Source organism: Colletotrichum phormii, assembly GCF_030913505.1.
Source record: "Colletotrichum phormii strain CBS 102054 chromosome Unknown BDP81scaffold_6, whole genome shotgun sequence".
Classification (NCBI taxonomy): domain Eukaryota; kingdom Fungi; phylum Ascomycota; class Sordariomycetes; order Glomerellales; family Glomerellaceae; genus Colletotrichum; species Colletotrichum phormii.
The window spans coordinates 439,530-457,042 of record NW_026851448.1 but is presented as its reverse complement, the minus strand read 5'-3'; the positions used below and the strand labels follow the sequence as shown (position 1 = coordinate 457,042).

General features: G+C 54.4%; 7 protein-coding genes and 1 non-coding gene across 8 annotated transcripts; 5 read left to right on the top strand and 3 right to left on the bottom strand.

Annotated features, from left to right (window-relative positions):
* Positions 1-191: 191 nt before the first annotated feature.
* BDP81DRAFT_314837 (uncharacterized protein) lies at positions 192-2,518 on the bottom strand (the record flags this gene model as incomplete). Its single annotated transcript, XM_060584034.1, has 5 exons — positions 192-967; positions 1,034-1,570; positions 1,625-1,948; positions 2,017-2,298; positions 2,401-2,518. 5 exons carry the CDS (start codon positions 2,516-2,518, stop codon positions 192-194), a joined length of 2,037 nt encoding a protein of 678 aa, XP_060447333.1.
* Positions 2,519-4,477: 1,959 nt separating this feature from the next.
* Positions 4,478-5,851, top strand: BDP81DRAFT_298459 (uncharacterized protein; the record flags this gene model as incomplete). The annotated part of the gene is made up of 2 exons (XM_060583110.1): positions 4,478-4,569; positions 4,627-5,851. Coding segments are annotated over 2 exons (1,317 nt in total), but the record flags the coding sequence as incomplete, so codon positions are not given.
* Positions 5,839-6,654, top strand: BDP81DRAFT_422538 (uncharacterized protein). Its single transcript, XM_060589999.1, has one exon. The coding sequence runs from the start codon at positions 6,032-6,034 to the stop codon at positions 6,521-6,523; it is 492 nt and encodes a 163-aa protein (XP_060447331.1). The 5' UTR covers positions 5,839-6,031; the 3' UTR covers positions 6,524-6,654.
* A 472-nt stretch (positions 6,655-7,126) lies between these two features.
* Positions 7,127-11,427, top strand: BDP81DRAFT_315371 (tetratricopeptide; the record flags this gene model as incomplete). The annotated part of the gene is made up of 2 exons (XM_060584085.1): positions 7,127-7,245; positions 7,308-11,427. 2 exons carry the CDS (start codon positions 7,127-7,129, stop codon positions 11,425-11,427), a joined length of 4,239 nt encoding a protein of 1,412 aa, XP_060447330.1.
* Positions 11,428-11,684: 257 nt separating this feature from the next.
* Positions 11,685-12,419, bottom strand: BDP81DRAFT_392157 (RecQ mediated genome instability protein Rmi1; the record flags this gene model as incomplete). The annotated part of the gene is made up of 1 exon (XM_060587668.1): positions 11,685-12,419. One exon carries the CDS (start codon positions 12,417-12,419, stop codon positions 11,685-11,687), a length of 735 nt encoding a protein of 244 aa, XP_060447329.1.
* Positions 12,420-12,715: 296 nt separating this feature from the next.
* BDP81DRAFT_422536 (Vps51/Vps67-domain-containing protein) lies at positions 12,716-13,746 on the top strand. Its single transcript, XM_060589998.1, has one exon. It carries the CDS (start codon positions 12,852-12,854, stop codon positions 13,407-13,409), a length of 558 nt encoding a protein of 185 aa, XP_060447328.1. The 5' UTR covers positions 12,716-12,851; the 3' UTR covers positions 13,410-13,746.
* A 621-nt stretch (positions 13,747-14,367) lies between these two features.
* BDP81DRAFT_459385 (GTP cyclohydrolase 1 type 2/Nif3) lies at positions 14,368-15,402 on the bottom strand (the record flags this gene model as incomplete). The annotated part of the gene is made up of 3 exons (XM_060593534.1): positions 14,368-15,041; positions 15,097-15,272; positions 15,335-15,402. The coding sequence occupies 3 exons, from the start codon at positions 15,400-15,402 to the stop codon at positions 14,368-14,370; spliced, it is 918 nt and encodes a 305-aa protein (XP_060447327.1).
* Positions 15,403-16,154: 752 nt separating this feature from the next.
* BDP81DRAFT_t123 lies at positions 16,155-16,242 on the top strand. Its single transcript has one exon. It is a non-coding gene; the product is annotated as a tRNA-Glu (tRNA).
* The last annotated feature ends 1,271 nt before the right edge of the window (positions 16,243-17,513 follow it).

The following is a 17,513-nucleotide window of genomic DNA, read 5'->3' as shown; positions in this document are numbered from 1 at the left end:
CCACGAAATAAGTCCAACACACTTTGACTCGTATACGCGTAAAGTTGATGAGGATTTGTGGGCCAGTTTCACGCCAAAGAGCTAATAAGAAAACCACCACTTCGCTTCCTCGCTTTCGTAAACTCAGCCACAACCCTGTTGCAATCCCCAAAATTCATCGTCCATCCATTCACACACTCTTCAGCCGTACCTTAGGCGTGGTTGCTATCTGCGTCCGACTCGGAATCATCCCTCTCCCCGTTCATCCGTCCCGGATCTCTCACTCGCGTCCGCTCATGTTCATCGCCTCCAGTCCCCCAAATCAGATCAAGGTACAGACTCGGCTTGTACTCGCGCCTCCGCAGGACATAACGCCGATAGAACCACGGCAGGTACTCAACGACCTGATGCTTGACGAACTGCCGCTTGGAAACAGCGAATACTAGGTCCAGATCCTCCAGGTTGCGCCTCTTGGTCTCCTCCAACAGCAAAAACACCATGACCAGAGCTAGGATGTTCAGCCCCGCAAATAGATACAGCGAGCCGCCATCGCCCAGCCTGGAATTGATCCGCGGGAAGAAGACGGAGAGCAGACCCGCGAAGCCTAGGTTCACCGCGATAGCGACCGCGGCGCCGGCTTCGCGGTGCGATAGCGGGAAGCTCTCTGACGCGTAGGTGAACGGGATAGGTCCCAGACCGGGTGAGTACGCGGCCGCGAACAGCAGGATGAACAGGGCCACCACCGGGACCTTCGCATCCGGGTTGTGTATGTTGAAGGAGACGCCTGCGAGAAGCATGAAGAGTGCCATTACGGGCAGAGTCAGAATCAGCCATTTCCGTCTGCCTAATGTGTCGATCGTTCGGATGGCCGGTAGGCCGAAGATGAAGTTGACGGCTCCGTAACCCAAGCTGAAGAACATGGCATCCCGCTTCACCGCGCCGGCACGACTAAAGAGCGTGCCCGAGTAGAAAGCCAGCACATTGATTCCTGTTTTATCCGGTCAGCGCGGCTCTCATCTACACCTGACCACACTTGAGGGGCTTCTCATCTTACCACACAGTTGCTGGGCAAGCGCCACAGTCGAGCTACTAATCAATGCGTTCCTCAGCCGCCTCTCAAGAAACAGTTGCCTCCACTGCCGCAAGAATCCCACTACAGTCGAGAAGAATCCCGGTATGTACTTGAGGTTCGCGACGCCGCCCGGCACTTCCTCTTGCTCAATGGACTTGTGTACGAGGTATATATCCCGGAGAGCCTGCAGCTCAGTATTCCTCAGCTTCTTGAGAATCTCGTAGGCCCGCTGGGGGTCGTACCGCGGACTCGACACGCGCATCAGATACCGCGGGCTCTCTTCACAGAAACAAATGACCAGAACGAGCAGCGCAAGTGCGGGGACCATTGGCGCGCCCACCATGAGTTGGAAGGTAAGCCGCTTGTTGGCCGCTGTATCGAATATCAAATTGAAGGCAAATCCGACCATTAAGCCTGCGGCTACCCATAGTTGCCATGCAAGAATGGAGGTGCCACGCCAGAAACCGACCGCGGTCTCACTGGCGAGGATAGGAGTACTGACGGCCTTGAGACCCATACCTGTTCCCCTATGTTAGCTTTGTAATATCTTGAAGAGGAGGTGTGTACACTAACCTATCCCATTCACCAGTCGAATACAAAATAGATGCACCCAGTTCGTCGCAAAGGCCGAAGCAATAGAGCTGACCAAGATAAGAAAGGCAGCCACCACCATACCCCCCTTACGACCGAGATAATGGTTTACCGGCAGCGCAAGAGGGCAGCCCAGCACCGCGGCGAACAAGAAAGGAGACGCATTTGCAGCCCCCAGTTTCCAGTCGTCGATGCCTAATTCAGCGTGGCTTCCCGTCACGCTGTTGTCGTTTCCCTTGGCCGTCGTGTTCAGTCCGAACTCCGTGTCATAAAGAGACGAGCCGTTGAATGACGCCTGCACATGGCCTAGAGAGTCATCATCAGCCCATGACCGATATCACGCCAAAAAAGACAAGACGCGTTCGCCTACCTACCTTGTAAAAATGCTGCGAGTGATACTGTGATGATGATGGTCCACATCCCCTTTTCGCTGAAGGGGACATCGCGTTCCCGAACAAGTGCCCGGTTTTCCTCTGGCGTCAGCTGGACCGGAAGCTCCTTTCCTGCTGCATCGCTTGGGTTTCTCGCAACTTCGTCGTAGAGTTTGATGTCCTTTGCTACGCGTGCAGCCCGTATCAAACGCCCCTTGTCGACGTTCAGATGCCTCTCCGCGAAAGAGGTGACATCTGCCTCGAGCTGTTCGTCGGTATAGTGAGCTAGAGGAGATATTTAGGTCAGCAAGAGGAGTAGTCTTTAGAAGGCTAGGGGCTTCCGTGTAGTGTAATTCAAGGTCTGGAACTCTTGTAGATGGATCTTACAGAGAGGGTTTTCGATTACCGCCCGGTTGCTGATTTGTCGGTGGCGGGTTCGTTGTTTGTCCACCCCGTCATGACCAGAATGAGACTCGGCCTGGCCGAGAGTGTCGATATCAGACATAAAGTTGTCAATATGATCGTACCGAGAAATTGCGGGCTTAATTGGCATTCATCAATAATAGCACGATAGGTAGCATCACGAGTAGCCAGCATAGGACTGAGATCAGTTGTGAGCCAGGCCCATCCCGGGTATTAAGTCAACAGAAGCAAGGCTCTCTAGTCATATAAGGCACCGTCATTATGGTCGTGCGAGCGAAACGGCACGAACCATGGCCCAACATCTAAGACCTCATGGCCCCCAATAGGATCAAGTAACAGCGTTCCGCGTCCCGCGTCTCACTGAGACCTGTCTCGCAGGCTTTCCTCGGCTGGCGTCGCACAATCAGATGGCAGCCATGCACGGGTCCGTCATCTCCATCCTTCGGGTGAGCGATCGTCGTAACGTTTACTTGTCTACTCGTACATACCAGATGCGGAGTAGAGGGAAGCGAGGGGGTATCTGGTCCCCCATGTAGGGCTGTGAGTGTGGAGGCGGAGTCAATCCTTTCTACCTCCCTGCCATCCACCCTCCTAGGTACAAGGCAATGGAAGAAGCTTCGAGGAACTGACTTCAGCCTGATGGCGGGTGGCACTGTTCGGACCACGGAGGAACGTCCTAGACTATTGAAATATCGAGGACGACGTTGACCAACGAGATGGACTCTTGGGATTTCAATGTGCCATTCTAGAAGTCGTGAAGCCCTGGAGAAGCCTCGTTTGGGGCACCCGCAACTGATCTCACCCGCAGACGCTGCGTTTCTTGTACACCAAAACCCGAATACGGGAGGAGGCTGCAGATGTTTGGCAGCAGGCAGCACTTACCCTGTGGCTTTGCTCAAGCCAATCGACGTCCACAACGCAAGTTTGGGGCTGCAAGGTGCAGATCACCGAGCATCCAGTTGTCATCACAGTGTGTTGCGTGGTAACAGAACACATCTTGTTCATCGCCTGGTATTCCGCTGCGCCACAGGCTCGGGGTACAACGTCGGGGTGAAGCTTGGCAACCGGGATTGAAGTGGAATAAGCCTACTTCATCAGCTCCCACGCTACGGGGTAGACCCCGGTCATGCGAGGTTCCCCGCGGGGGCCCGTTGTATAGAGTCGCTGCGTGCCATTCGAGTGGGCAGAAAGAAACTTCAATCCCGGGTTGAGTGCGAAGTGAGACCATCGACTTGTGGGAGGGGCACAGCATCTAAGAAGTAATTCTGGAGGAGCCAGCCTGGCAGGACCAGCTGAAATCTGGGTTACACCGACTGCGGCAGCAGTCTGCCCTACGCTCGTGATATGTCTCTTCGTGGCTATGCCCCCCAGATTGTCGACAGCGATGTGTGTCTCAGCGAGTAAGACTCATTTCGGGGGTATCATTTGTCGATCGCGGGGAACACAGGCAGACTTACCTCATCGACGGATGGAAGAGGGTGTTCAATGCCTACCCTCCACTACTCGGTCGTCTAGGTACTGCGTCTTCTTCACCTGAACGCTTGTCGTTTTGCACAACGAGCCCGTCCCACGACCCCATAACATGTTCATCATTCAACGCCCAAGGCCCCTCTGTATCGATTACCGCGAAGTCAATGGACGCGGCTGCCGCTTAGGTGATTGAATAACCAGGAAGTCGGGCACAGCGCTGTAAACCTGAATCAAGATGGATCCCCTTTCGATTGCCGCCTTCGCTCTGCAGATGGTTGGAATAGCCGGCAAGATCGTAGAAGGCACCGGCAAATTCGTCCAAGAGAGCAAAGCTATCTCATCGAGCATCTGCGAATTCCACGAGACCATTCGAAACCTACATGCCGCATTGCGCAACGTAGCTCGAATTCTTAAACAGCATCCGCAACAACTTTCTTTTGAGAGAGAGCACCATCAAGATATTTACCAGATTCTAAAATCATGCCGCTCATCGCTCGACAGACTGCAGAAAGAGCTGCCAGAACTAGACGAAAAGCCGGGTCCGATCGACAAAGCTAGGGCGAGCTTTACCATGACGTTGAAGTCGGTTGTAATTCGCGATCTGGTTTCTCATATTACCTCGTATACACAAGTTCTTCAACTCAGTCTGATAACCTTGTCACTGTGTGTGAGCCCTTTCGAGTATAACGTTTTGGTGGATCCGATGACTGACTCTAGCAGCGGCTCCTTATGGACTCAGCAGAAGTCTCAAGACCAGGTGCATGTTGCAATCCGAAACTTGACCGACGAAATCCGGGCTGCGAACCTCATCTCGCGTACGAGCACGGGTCAGAGGCGACCGTCCACTGAATGGGACGACGAAACTGATACGAGGTTGGATGAATCTCTCTCTGTAACGAAAGAGATCCAAGCATGGCGAATGTCGGCCGACGAGGTGGCGGCCGCAGTCACTCTGCAGAATGCAGACCAACACCACTCGTTCTTGTCATTTAACTCGTCGTTCACCAAGTTGGCATCAGGAAAGGACCAAGATTCTAAGCAAGCGTCAGGCGACGTTGACTCGGACGACTGGGACCCAGAGCCCGAACATCCAGACGGGCCAAGCAAAGACATCCTCAGCCACCAGTACGACGCGAATCAAGAGATAGTCGATCGTTTGGTGGACTGCGGCATATTTCTCCGGGCTTCGTTGTATCAGAAGAGGGGCATCGAAATACGAGAGCAACTCAGCCAGCCGGGATATGATGTCGAATTTAGCTTTGCTCAACAAGCTGTTATGAAAGAACGACTTGCCGATATCCTTTTGAGAAGCGAAACAGAAGAGGAAGTGTCCGAGGCCAAAGGAATCTTGCAGGACTTGCTTCAAGAGGAGGTAAAGCAGCCCGAAGAATTTCGGGATGACGAACGGCGAAGTCGGCTATACCACGATCTCGGGAGCCTCTACATCAGACTAGGTAATTTGAAGCAGGCGAAGACGTTTCTTAGTCGGGCTCTCGAGGGCCGAAAGAATCAAGAACCCATTCCGGTTGACTTGGTACAAGAAACAGCAGACTTGTACATCAAGGCTCTGCAACTTGATGGAGCGTTTGACGAAGCGCGGGGTGTGGAGGTCTGGGTCAACAACGTCATCATTCCGTTGACAAGTCGTCCGGCGTCGGCCCCGGATTCAGACTCTATGCCAGACGCCAGGAGACCATCTTCCATGGGCGAGCTTTCTCAAGCCTTTCAATGGTGTCGCGAGAACGGTTTCGATATCGATATCCCAACTGGCTTCCGCTTCGATACTTGCGACTTTATGACACGAACCTCGCCGCTCCACAAGGCCATCCAAGACGAAAACCTCGAGGTATTGAGGCAAATGGTGGGACACGTGGTCAGTCTCGAGAACGGGGGCAACGTCGGTCTGCCGACGCCCTTGCTGCTTGCCGCGTCGACCAGAAACCGTGACAGCGTTGGGCTGTTGTTGCAGACGGGCGCGCGGGCCGACGTTCGTGATAGTGCAGGTCTGAGTCCCCTGCACCGATGCCAGAACAAATCCGGCGGTGTCAACGTTGCCCGACTTCTCCTCAAGGATACGCCCAGCCTGTTGGATCTCGTTGATAATTCGGGAAAGACGGCGCTGTATATGGCCTGCGAGATGGGAAACGAGGTGATGGTCCGGTTCTTGCTAGGCGAAGGAGCCGACCCCAATATTTGCCACCAGACGAGGAGAGCCCAGAAATACTCTCCCTATTTGAGCAACAATAACGTGTGCACTCCATTGATTGCCGCGATCCAGGTTGTCGCAACAAGAAGTTCCCGCAAGATCGGAATGATCGACGTGCTGCTTTCTCACGGAGCCGATCCTCGTCTGACTGATGCCAATGGCAGAAACGCTTTTCAGGCGGCTTCCAATTCCGGGTTGGCTGGGTCGGAGATTAAGCGACTTCTTCAACAGTATTCGCAAACGTCCTCGCGAAAGTCTAGCGATGCATCTACGTCCACCATCTTCACCAGGTCATCGACTTCGAGTGAACACGCATCCTATGGATCAGGCAGGAGGAGCACTCTCATGAGGTTGTGGAGCAAGTCAGAGTCAACCCACTCAGGTATTGGTTCAGTTCCGGAAGGGGAATAGTCGCGTGTATATGTAGTGTAAGTTATGTTCTCGTCGAGATACCCCTTCTTTAAAGATGTAGATTCGAATGTTTCATGGCGATTTTATTGGAGTCCCAAAGTTGAGAAGTGAAAATTAAATCAATGAATGTGAAGGAGAACATGGTGAAGCTATTGGTGGACGCTTGGGATAACTCAAGCTACCTAATGTAGAAAAGTCGTGATCTGAGAGCCTTCCAGCTCAGATGAGGTGGACTGGATCCCTTATCTTATCGGGAAGTCATAGCTGCTATGCTCAAAGCGGGGCATGATGTAATAAGGGAGGTGTTGATGGTGGGGCACTGCCCTCTGTAGCGCTCACCACCAGCTCATGCCTCACTGAGCCTCTCATACGAGGGTTTACTGCAAGAAAAGGTCCCAACGAAAATCTCACTTCATTCACCGACACGCAACGGGCCAGGATCAATTTACGAGACGATCGTAATTCTTACATTCCTGTTCTCGTTCTCTTCTTTTCCTTGCCTTCTTTCTCCCTGCCACCCTCGGCCTTCCAGCGCCACGGTGATGCCCCACCTTTGGAAGAATACCTCACGTTCATGATTCACGATATCTGTCACTAGCCACGATGTCTGGGGCCAAGGCCGTACTCAAGGCCATTGGCGACTCTGTGAAGCAGCAAAAATGGGATGATGCTATCCAGAAGGCGACTGAGTTTCTTGAGCGAGAGCCAAAGAACTACCAAGCGTACGGGCTCATGGGATTTCCCGCGCCTCCACAACCAAGGCTGCTGCTGACACCGCTCACAGGACCATCTTCCTTGCTTTTGCCCTCGACAAGAAGAACCGCGTCGATGACTCAGAGAAGGCTTACAAGTCTGCGGCTTCGCTACGACCGAAGGACAGCCAGGCGTGGCAAGGTCTCATCAAGCTCTACGAGAAGCAGGACCGCAAACGCTTAACCGCCTACCAGCAGGCCGCCATCAGCTTAGCTGAGATTTACCGAGATGCAGAAGACATGTACAAGTGCCAAGATGTCATTGATAAGTTCATTGACTTTGCGAGGTCTCAAGGGGATACGTCGCAATACGTCGAAGCTCTCAGTGTCATCCTTCCCGGAAGTCCAATTTACCCTGCTCTCGAAGGTCGCGTCCCGCACCCGGCCAAAACCTACGAGACCATGGCACAAATAATCGAGGTCGACGAGAAGAAGCGGATAAACACCCTCATTGGCGAACGACGGACAAGGATTGGCGCACGCGTGGCCGAGGTCACTCTTGAGGTCAAGCGTGAAGTCATGGCTCAGAGCAAGCTGGAGTTCGTCTACCACCAGCTGATCAACTGGACAAATGATGACGACCTCCGGCGAAAGTATGAAGAAAAGCTTCTTCAATACTGCTATGACCGTCTGCTGGTTGCACCACATGGCCCGGAAAAGGGTCAGGCTCTTCAAGCTGTCCTGAAACTGGCGCTTGACATGGTCATCATCAAGCACCCCTTCCGGCTTGCCTGGGAGATTGCCATTGACTACAAGGACGCAAAAGAGATCAAGGAATGGGACGTCAATATGCTGAGAGACTATTGCTCATTCTTCCCAGAGACCGATCTCTACAAAGTCATCACCGGCTTTCTGACAAGTAGCATCTCTCCCTTCCCCAAGCCAACACCCGCAGCTCTCGAAGCAGAGGAAACTGAGGAAGAGAGCGAGGACGATGAGGGTGGTGGCGTATCTATGGTGCCGCTCACGGAACAGGATAGAATCCTGATGATGACGGAGGGCATCACTACGTCCAACTCACTGTTCGCTCATCGTTTGATGGGAGAGTACTACCAGCATTTGGAGGAACACGAAACGACGGTGGAGCTGATGCGCAAGTCGATGGGACACATCAAGACGGAGAGAAACAAGACTGGCATGACGTTCCAGAATACCAATGATGCCTTCTCTTTGTACTTGGCAACAGGCTTGGTGTTCTTTCAGTCGCCTAGACACCACACTGAGGCAAAGACGCTGTTTGAAGGGGTTCTATCACATGATCCGTCGTCAACTCCAGCATTGATTGGTGTCGGTCTCATCTACGAAGAGGAGGAGGACTACGACGACGCTATCGATTTCTTTGGACGTGCTCTGAAGAGAGATCCGTCCAACCTGCGGGTTAAGACCGAATCTGCCTGGGTTCAGGCGCTCAAGGGAGACTATGACACCGCAAAGGCAGAGCTGGAGGAGTCGCTGCCCCTAATTGAGGAGTTGCCAACGCCTTCTAAGGAACTTCTCGCACAAACACAGTACCGTCTGGGCTCTTGCATTTGGAACATTGATACATCCAAGGCAGCCCGCAAGAGCCGCAACGGCGCTTACTTGTACTTCTTGGACGCCTTGAAGAACAATCTCAACTTTGCGCCCGCCTACACGAGTCTCGGTGTTTACTACGCCGACTACGCCAAGGACAAGAAGAGAGCCAGACGCTGCTTCCAGAAGGCTGTGGAACTCTCTGCCTCCGAAGTCGAAGCCGCCAAGCGTCTTGCCGAGTCCTTTGCCGACGAAGGCGACTGGGACAGAGTCGAGCTCGTGGCTCAACGTGTGGTTGATTCTGGAAAGGTTAAGCCGCCCCCGGGCTCCAAGAGGAAGGGTATCAGCTGGCCTTTATCCGCCCTCGGTGTGGCAGAGCTGAACAAGCAGGACTTTCACAAGTCTATTGTGTCCTTCCAATCTGCACTGAGAATCCACCCAGAGGATTACCACTCGTGGGTTGGCCTGGGCGAAAGCTACTACTCCTCCGGCCGGTACATCGCAGCTACCAAGGCGATTCTCAACGCGCAGAAATTAGAGGAGACTGCGCCTGCGGAGACTCTGGGCGACACTTGGTTCACCAAGTACATGCTTGCTAATGTGAAGCGTGAGCTGGCTGAGTTCGATGAGGCCATCGCTCTCTACCAGGATGTCATCGACGGCCGCCCTGATGAGGACGGAGTTGCCATTGCCCTGATACAGACCATGGTCGACAGTGCTCTTGACAGCGTAGAAAAGGGCCTGTTTGGCAAGGCGGTGCACCTCGCCATCGACACGATAGACTTTGCCTCAAAGGCCGCTGCTAGCGTCACCGAGACCTTCAACTTCTGGAAGTCGCTCGCTGGTGCTTGTTCCGTCTTCTCCGCAGTGCAAAGCCGAGCAGTCGACTTCCCAGCAGATGTCATCATGACACTCATCGACAGCGGCGACAAGGAGGCATATGATCTCTTTGCTGACGTGGATAACGTCGGAACTGGGGTCATCTCTGCAAAGGGCTTGTTCTCTGAAGACGAGAGACTCGGTGTTACCCTGACAAGATGCATCCACGCAACACTCTTGTGTCACAAGCGGGCAATCCACGTTTCCGCAAACGATTTGCATGCCCAAGCAGTGGCATACTACAACCTTGGCTGGGCCGAGCACCGAGCTCACATTTGCCTACCCTCGAGCATCCGGAAGAAGTCGAGCGTTTACTTGAAGACGGCTATGAAGTGCTTCAAGCGCGCCATTGAGCTGGAAGCCGGCAACTCGGATTTCTGGAACTCTCTGGGTGTCGTGACGAGCGAGGTCAGCCCGGCCGTCTCGCAGCACTCGTTCGTCCGCAGCTTACACTTGAACGAGAGAAGCCCGGCAACCTGGACCAACCTCGGTACCCTGGCTCTTCTCCAGAACGACGTGCAGCTCGCGAATGAAGCCTTTAACAGGGCGCAATCGACTGATCCCGACTACGCGCACGCGTGGCTCGGCCAGGGCTTCGTGGCACTTTTGTACGGAAAGGTCAAGGAGGCCAGGGGCTTGTTCACGCACGCCATGGAGATCGCCGAGGCGTCTTCAGTCCTCACCAGACGCCAGTACTCGGTGGCGGTGTTCGACTTCATCCTGGGCACGACATCCGCGAACGTCGCCTCCCTGATTCAGCCAATCTTTGCTCTTGGTCAGCTAAACAGTCTGAAGCCCCAAGACCTCGCCTACGGACACCTGTCGAGCATGTTCCTGGAGCGGACCCACGATACCGGCAAAGCAGTGGAGATGCTCGAGAAGATCTGCGGCATCCTGGAGTCCGACTACGAAGACACCGAGTCCCCGCAGGCCCTCGCGCACTTCGCGCTGGCCAAGACCGACCTGGCGCGGTCTTACCTCGCCTCGGGCGCGTTCGAGCAGGCGATCGAGTGCGGCGAGATGGCCATCCAGCTGAGCGCCGACGAGTCCGACAACGAGCTGAGCAAGGAAGAGCGCAAGAAGGCGCGCCTCTCGGCGCACTTGACCGTCGGATTGGCGCAGTACTACAGTGAGGACGTCAACGAGGCGCTCCTGTGCTTCGAATCTGCCCTTGAAGAGTCCGACAACCCCGACGCCGTCTGCCTTCTCGCGCAGGTGCTCTGGGCCACGGGCGCCGAAGAGTCCCGCGAAAAGGCCCGCGGCGCGCTCTTCGAGGTCATTGAGAAGCAGCCCGACCACGTCCAGTCCGTCCTCCTGCTCGGTGTCATCGCCATCCTCGACAACGACGAGGAGTCGGTCGAGGCCGTCGTGTCCGAGCTGCAGGGTCTTCGGACCAGCCACAACGTCGGGGACGCGGAACAGTCGCAGATCGGCGAGGTCCTGAACGCTATCGCGAAGCTCGGGGACACAAGCATAGAGGAGGACGTTATGACCCAGATCCAGACGGATATCATGCTTTATCCTCACCTGCCTCACGGCTGGTCGAATCTGGCTGAGTTTAGCGGGGAGCAGCATGCTTCTGCGATGGCGTTGACGGTGGCCAAGAAGGGAGCGCCGCCTAGAGGTACCCTTGAGGCGGAGAGTTTGGCAAAGGCATATGCTGGGACGGGAGTTGCGGCGGATGCCCAGACGGCCATTTTCTTGGCTCCTTGGAAGCCTGATGGCTGGAACTCACTGCGAGAGGCTGTGTACGGCAATTAGAGATATGTTGGACTGATGTTGTAGTTGCTGTGGAGGGGAATAGGGGGGTTCACGTGTAGGGTCAATGTTGGCCAGACATGAATGAGAAAATCAGCTCTTCATGAGACCTATGAAGGCTTGCTGCAATCCATATCACGGATAACATAAAGAATAAAAACAAACATGTGCTGCCCAGTTTCTCATGAGCAAATAAAGCAAGGGGTATCAATGCCAAACTCCAAGTGATGCCACACTAGAATCGCTCTCCTCTAGTCATGTCACCTTTCCCCTTCGACAGCCTCCTTCAACCTCGCCATCCGCCCCTCTACCCACGCCTTCTGCCACGCATCAACCTTGCCCCCAAGTATAACGCACTTCTCCGGCTCCAGCAACACCGTGCCCCTCGCAACGACCGTCCCCTTCTTAAGCATAATCTTTTCGCCAATATTCGTGCTGCCGATCCCAATCTTGTCTATCCGTCTAAGCTCCAGCGCATATATCTTGTTGCCCTTGAAGTCTTGCAATACCATCCGATGCGTAGCGTTCCGTCGTTGCTGCTGTTGCTGTTGCGGAGCTCTCCCCGCTCCAACAGCACCACTGCCGCCGCCGCTGCCCTCGTCGATATTATCATACTCGGGCTCCTCAGCCGCAGCGAGCCTCACGACCCTCCGCCCCGTCGTCTGCTCCCCCCTTGCGACGGCTTCCAGCTCCTCGACCTGCTCCCAGCGCGAGAGGCTCAGGTTTTCGACATCGAGAACCTGGCAGGGGACGTCGCGCTGCAGGATCGACTCAGGCAGCTCGGGGTTTGAGGTGGGTAAGATCGCGGTGGCGGAGGGGTCGAGGAGGCCCGGCGTCGTGAGGTCCGAGGCGAGGAGGCGGGCTTTGGCGGTCGCGATAAGCGAGGGGAGTGGAGGGGTTGGGACGCGCGAGGTCAGGCTTGTTGTCCAGGGGAGGGATGGGGTCGGGAAGGATTGGGTTTGGAGGGCGGAGCGGATTTTGGTGGTATAATCCATTTTCGTAAGACGGTTCAGGGTTTCGGTGGGTGTCTACATCCTGAGTTGAAGAGAGAAGTTTTGTAGATTCCTTCGCGTGAGTTTGGAGATGGAGAAGAATAAGAGCTTCAGTGGGGTAAGCTACCCCAAAATCTCTAAACCCTGGGGGCGCCCCCCACTGCAGATCCTGGCCGTTAGCATGTATCAATTAGCGCAGCCTCGCTGTGCAGCTGAAGTTCAGGGGCGCTCCCCACAGGAGCTCTGCCGCCGACCTATCACCTGCATCCCCGTCGTCGTCCCAGAGTCAGCCTCGCTTCCTTCGATCTGTCACTCCAAGCCAACTTTAACAAAACACCTAGAACACCTCCGACCAGCCCTCAATTACCTTTTCCTGTGCTTCTCATTCTGCAACAATTGAAGGAACCCCCGGCTAAGCCGTCTACTCCCACCAAGATGTCTACCATCGCATCCCCCCGCGAACCACCAGCCCTCACCCGCCGCGTCTCAGCACAACCACACACCCCGACATCCTCGACCAGACCCTCCCTCGACACCCCTCGCTCCCTCACAAGCTCCCCGAATCCAGGCTCCTCCGCAACCTTCGGCAACGGGACCGGTCCCGGAGGCCCGGCGCCAGTAGGAGGACCATCAAAGCGCGCGAACCGAGCCGCCCTCCGCGAGTACTACAACCTCAAAAAGGCCGCCGCGGCCGGCGGGAATGGTACGCCCCCTTCACTAGAAATCACAGAAGACCACGAACGCCACGCGGAGCACTCCGAGGTCCCGCCCAGCGAGCTCGACAGCCCGTCCTTTGACGCCGAGGCGTACGTACGCAAGGCGCTGGCGGAGAACACGCTCGACGACCTGCTGCGGGTGTATACCCGCGTACTAGGCGAGATCCGGGCGCTGGACGCGGAGAAGAAGGCGTTGGTGTATGATAATTACTCGAAGCTCATATCCGCGACGGAGACGATTCGCAAGGTAAGCAAGAGAAACAGAATCCCCTTTTAATCTTTGGCTATTTCAGGAATTGCAGAGAAGAGCAAATCCCCCAGGCGACATACAGACAAAGAATGATCAGAGAAAGAACGATGAAAGCTAAAGAAAACCCTCGAAACGTTTGAAAACAGATGCGCGCAAACATGGACCCCCTGAACCCCATGGCCTCGACCCTCGACCCTGCGATCGCGGGCATCTACGCCCAGGCGAGCTCGATCCGCGAAGCGCTGCGCAAGACGGTCGCGCCGCCAGCGTCCAAGGAGCGCGAAGACGAGGCGGCGGCGGCGCGGCGGCGGAGGACGCGGGAGCTTGCGAGGGAGGTGCTGGGGACGCCTGAGAAGCTGCGGAGACTGGTCAAGGAGGGCAAGGTCGAGGAGGCGAGGCGGGCTTGGGAGATGCCGCGGCGGCTGCTGGAGGTTTGGAAGGAGAAGGGTATCGGCGGGAAGGATGTTGCCGAGTGTCTGGAAGAGGGGGAGGCGGCGCTGAGGGTTAGCTCTGGGGAAAGCAGTGTGAGGGCATCGAAGGATAGCGGGAGATCTTGAGTCTTCTTGTTTTGATGTTGTGCTTTTTAAGGGGGGTTGCGGGCATAGCGATGGAGTTTTCTGGTGTTTGGGCTTGGCGCAACTTTTTTGGTTTGGAGCAAAAGAGACAGATTCGTCGATTAGAACTGGACAAAATTTACGGGTTTCACACGTTCATTCCAGTACACATAACAGCTTCAGCGGATGAACGAACCATCATTTGCACAGATACAGCAAACCCACTCTCAGCTTTCAGAACGCTCAGGGAAATTCTGGCCGTGGTAATGTTGTCGACTTTAGGACTCGAAACGTTCGAAAGGAAGGCAACGTCGTCAGCCATCTATAGATGACTGCTTCGAGCTTGGCTTTAGCCCCAATGGTGAGCTCAACTCTCTCCTCAGTTTCTTAAGACATCGCTTTTCCCCTTCAACGTTCAGGCCTCCATGAACTTACAGCTCGGAAATGTCCAAAATCTCAAACGGATCCCGATCAGCCGTGCTGACGAGAACCAGCATACCAGGCTCCTCCTTCTTCAGCTCTCCCTCGAGCAAGGGCTTCATCACTTCGGTAAGGTACCCCCTCTCCGAGTTGCTGTGGAACACAGTAACAACCGTCTTGCCCTCCTGCACGGCCTTGAGCGCATTATGATGGCTCATCTCGCCCGTGACAACCACGTCCGCCGCCGCGCTCTTGACAACGTCCCAACCGCTGCCCGCGCAGACGGCCACGGCACCGACGCGCGCCGTCGAGATGCCTGCGGGATTTGGCGAGGCGACCATGACGCGGCGCATGCCTACGCGGGAGGCCACGCGGCGGATAATGTCGGCGAGAGACTCGGGCTGGCGGAAGGTGCATAGGAGGCCGTAGCCTGAGCCCTCGAAGCCGGCTGGGGGCGAGGAGTGAGGGGTGATCACCGTGCGGTCGGAGGGTGCTGCGGTGGAGGAAGAGGAGGCGGGCCCGCCGGAGACGATGTCGCCGAGCCAGGTGTTTAGGCCGTTGGGGGCGGCGTCAACGGCTGTGTGGGGGCAGTAGACTGCGATGCCGTTGGAGGCAAGGAGCAGGAGGGTTGCTTGCTGGGGGTCCTTTGTTGTGATGGACTTAAGGCCGGAAAAGATGAAGGGGTCTAGGGGAGTTGTAAGATGGTGTAGGGGATGGAGAACGAGTCAGGAGGAACTCACGATAGCTCACGATGACGCTTACTTTCTTCTGGACTGCCTCTTCGGCGACGGCGTAGGTGAGGTCGTTGGTGAGCAGGACGACTGGGTTTTTGGGCGTGGCGGTTGCCGTGGTCGCGATGTTATCCAGGAGGAGACCGACGTTGTCCCATCTTCTATCAGCGATCTCTTCAGGGTAGCTGTGCGAAGGGATTCAGTTGTAGTGATTTGCATTAGACTGTGAGATGTGTGTGAGACCTACTGCTTGCGCATGGCAGCCACCACTTGGGCGGTGAAGTTTGGAGAGGAATACTTGTTGCTGGCCGCCATTTTGAGAGTTGGTGTTGCAGGCTGTGTCTGGTGAAGGCGAGTGACTGTTGAAAAACAAGGTTTACAAGTTTGTGCTTTTGCAGAGACTTGAAATGGTGGAAGCCGAAGTGAAGCTGTAGACCCGCAAGACCGTCGACTTATATGCGCTGATGTCCTAACAAGCTTATAGCTCATTGACGGGATGGATGTCCTTAAACCAGTGAGCATAGCTTCTCTTGTAAAATCCAGACACAGAAGGATCAAACAGACTCTTGTTCCTTTCGAAATCAATTGACGTGCTTTGAATATCTAGATTCCAAGCTTGAAATTTGGTTGTCGTGGTATGAGGCAATGTTGTAGAGGGGTTGCAGAGCCCGAGCTTCCTTCAAATATCCATTAAATGCATATTGAGATATCTTCCATCATTGGTGCATTGGTTGAATGACATAAGCCCCGCAATGACACAGTCGTGCATTCCTGGCCACTTCACTGTTGACTTTCGTGTCATCAACTAATCCTCTCCGACCTGTCTCTTTCTTCAATCAACATTCAGAGAGAGCCATTTTCCATCATCAATCCAACCAACGTCTCACGCTCAAGCTTTAGTTTCCGGGCGAGATTCCATATTTACCGCAGGCTCGCATGCAACGGTTGACTGGTTTGGGAAGGCATCCGCATTGTAGATGGACGAGCGGGTAAGTGACAGAAAGCGGAGACTGTTAGCCCACCTACGCTACTTCCTGCAAAATCTTCTCAAGTCCTCCATCAACCAATCCGATATGGTGTAGTGGCCAACATGATGCCCTCTCATCTCCAGTGAGAGGTTAGGCATAGCCCCGAGTTCGATTCTCGGTTTCGGAAACGATTAATTCTTTTGATATTTTTGCACGTCCACGACGCATTTGAGTGAGGTATATATTATTGGTTTTAGCACCTTCTTTCTCCAGAGTGTGTGGCATTGAACGTCTATATGCAGAGGCCTTTGTGACTGGCGCTAGCTCCTGAATCCATATTAAAAATTATTGAAGTTGTAAAGCAGCCGATGGCCCTCGCTGAATGTTCAATCTTGTAAACAAACATTTCAACCAGCTTTAGAGAGGAAGGCAGTTTTCAGGTCAGCACTCGAAGAGGTACTCTCAGACATGATATCTTCTCATATGTTCTGAGCTTGCTGAAGGCTCGGACACAAGCTCGCCTTGTTAATTTTTCTTCCCAATATATATATATAAGTCTTTGTAACAGACACAGTGTGGAAGCGCACTTTGGGCCAAGCCTGAGGTACTCACTCCATGAGAGGCCACAACTGCGATGGTGGCAGTCAATACTAACTGCTTTATCCTTACTCTTCTATATCAAAGAACGTCTAAAGACTGCAAACACAGGACTATGTATGACCTGGGGCCAATACAGTCGCTGCACGCTGCTCGTATTTGGGAACGAATATTTCTGAAAGCGTTCCAGACGTGTGAGATCGGGTGAGTAGTCCATGTATCTCAAGATGACACCGCGGTGAAGTTGCCCTGGCCCCAAGAAACCCCTTGCGGTGCGAGGTTAGGCCTTTAAGTACAAGCCGGAAGAGGACGTGACCCCCGCTGCCGATGAGATGGCCACTGAACATGGACACAAGTATCTAGTCAGTGCGCGAGGTTATAAGCTCGCAGTAGAGGTCGTTGCGGTGAAGAGTCTAGTGCCAACAGGGGTCTTTGCCTCCATTGGAACTTCAATGATCCAAATGCTTAGTACAGTAGTGAACGTTAGACGATGCTTGACTTCAGGTTTATACAACAAGGTTGCAAAGGGAACGCTGAGATCGGCACAAATAAGAAACGCAAGCCATGCTTGTCGCACTCACATTGAGAGTGAAGCAATCCATAAGAAAGGACTGCATCTCTAACAAGGTCCCCAAAAGAAATAGAAGCCCCTCAATGACGGAACCACTCCGCCTGACACCTCAAAAAAGAACCCCACCATCTAATCAATCTAATCGCCGACCCAAGCCCGCCGCCCACCACAGGAAACCCACCGCAGAACCAAGCACCTCCGATTTTCGACAATCTCCCAACCCAAAAGCTGCCACCCCCCCGGAACCCGATCGTCGCTTTTCCCCGAAAGCCATTAGATACCCTCACACA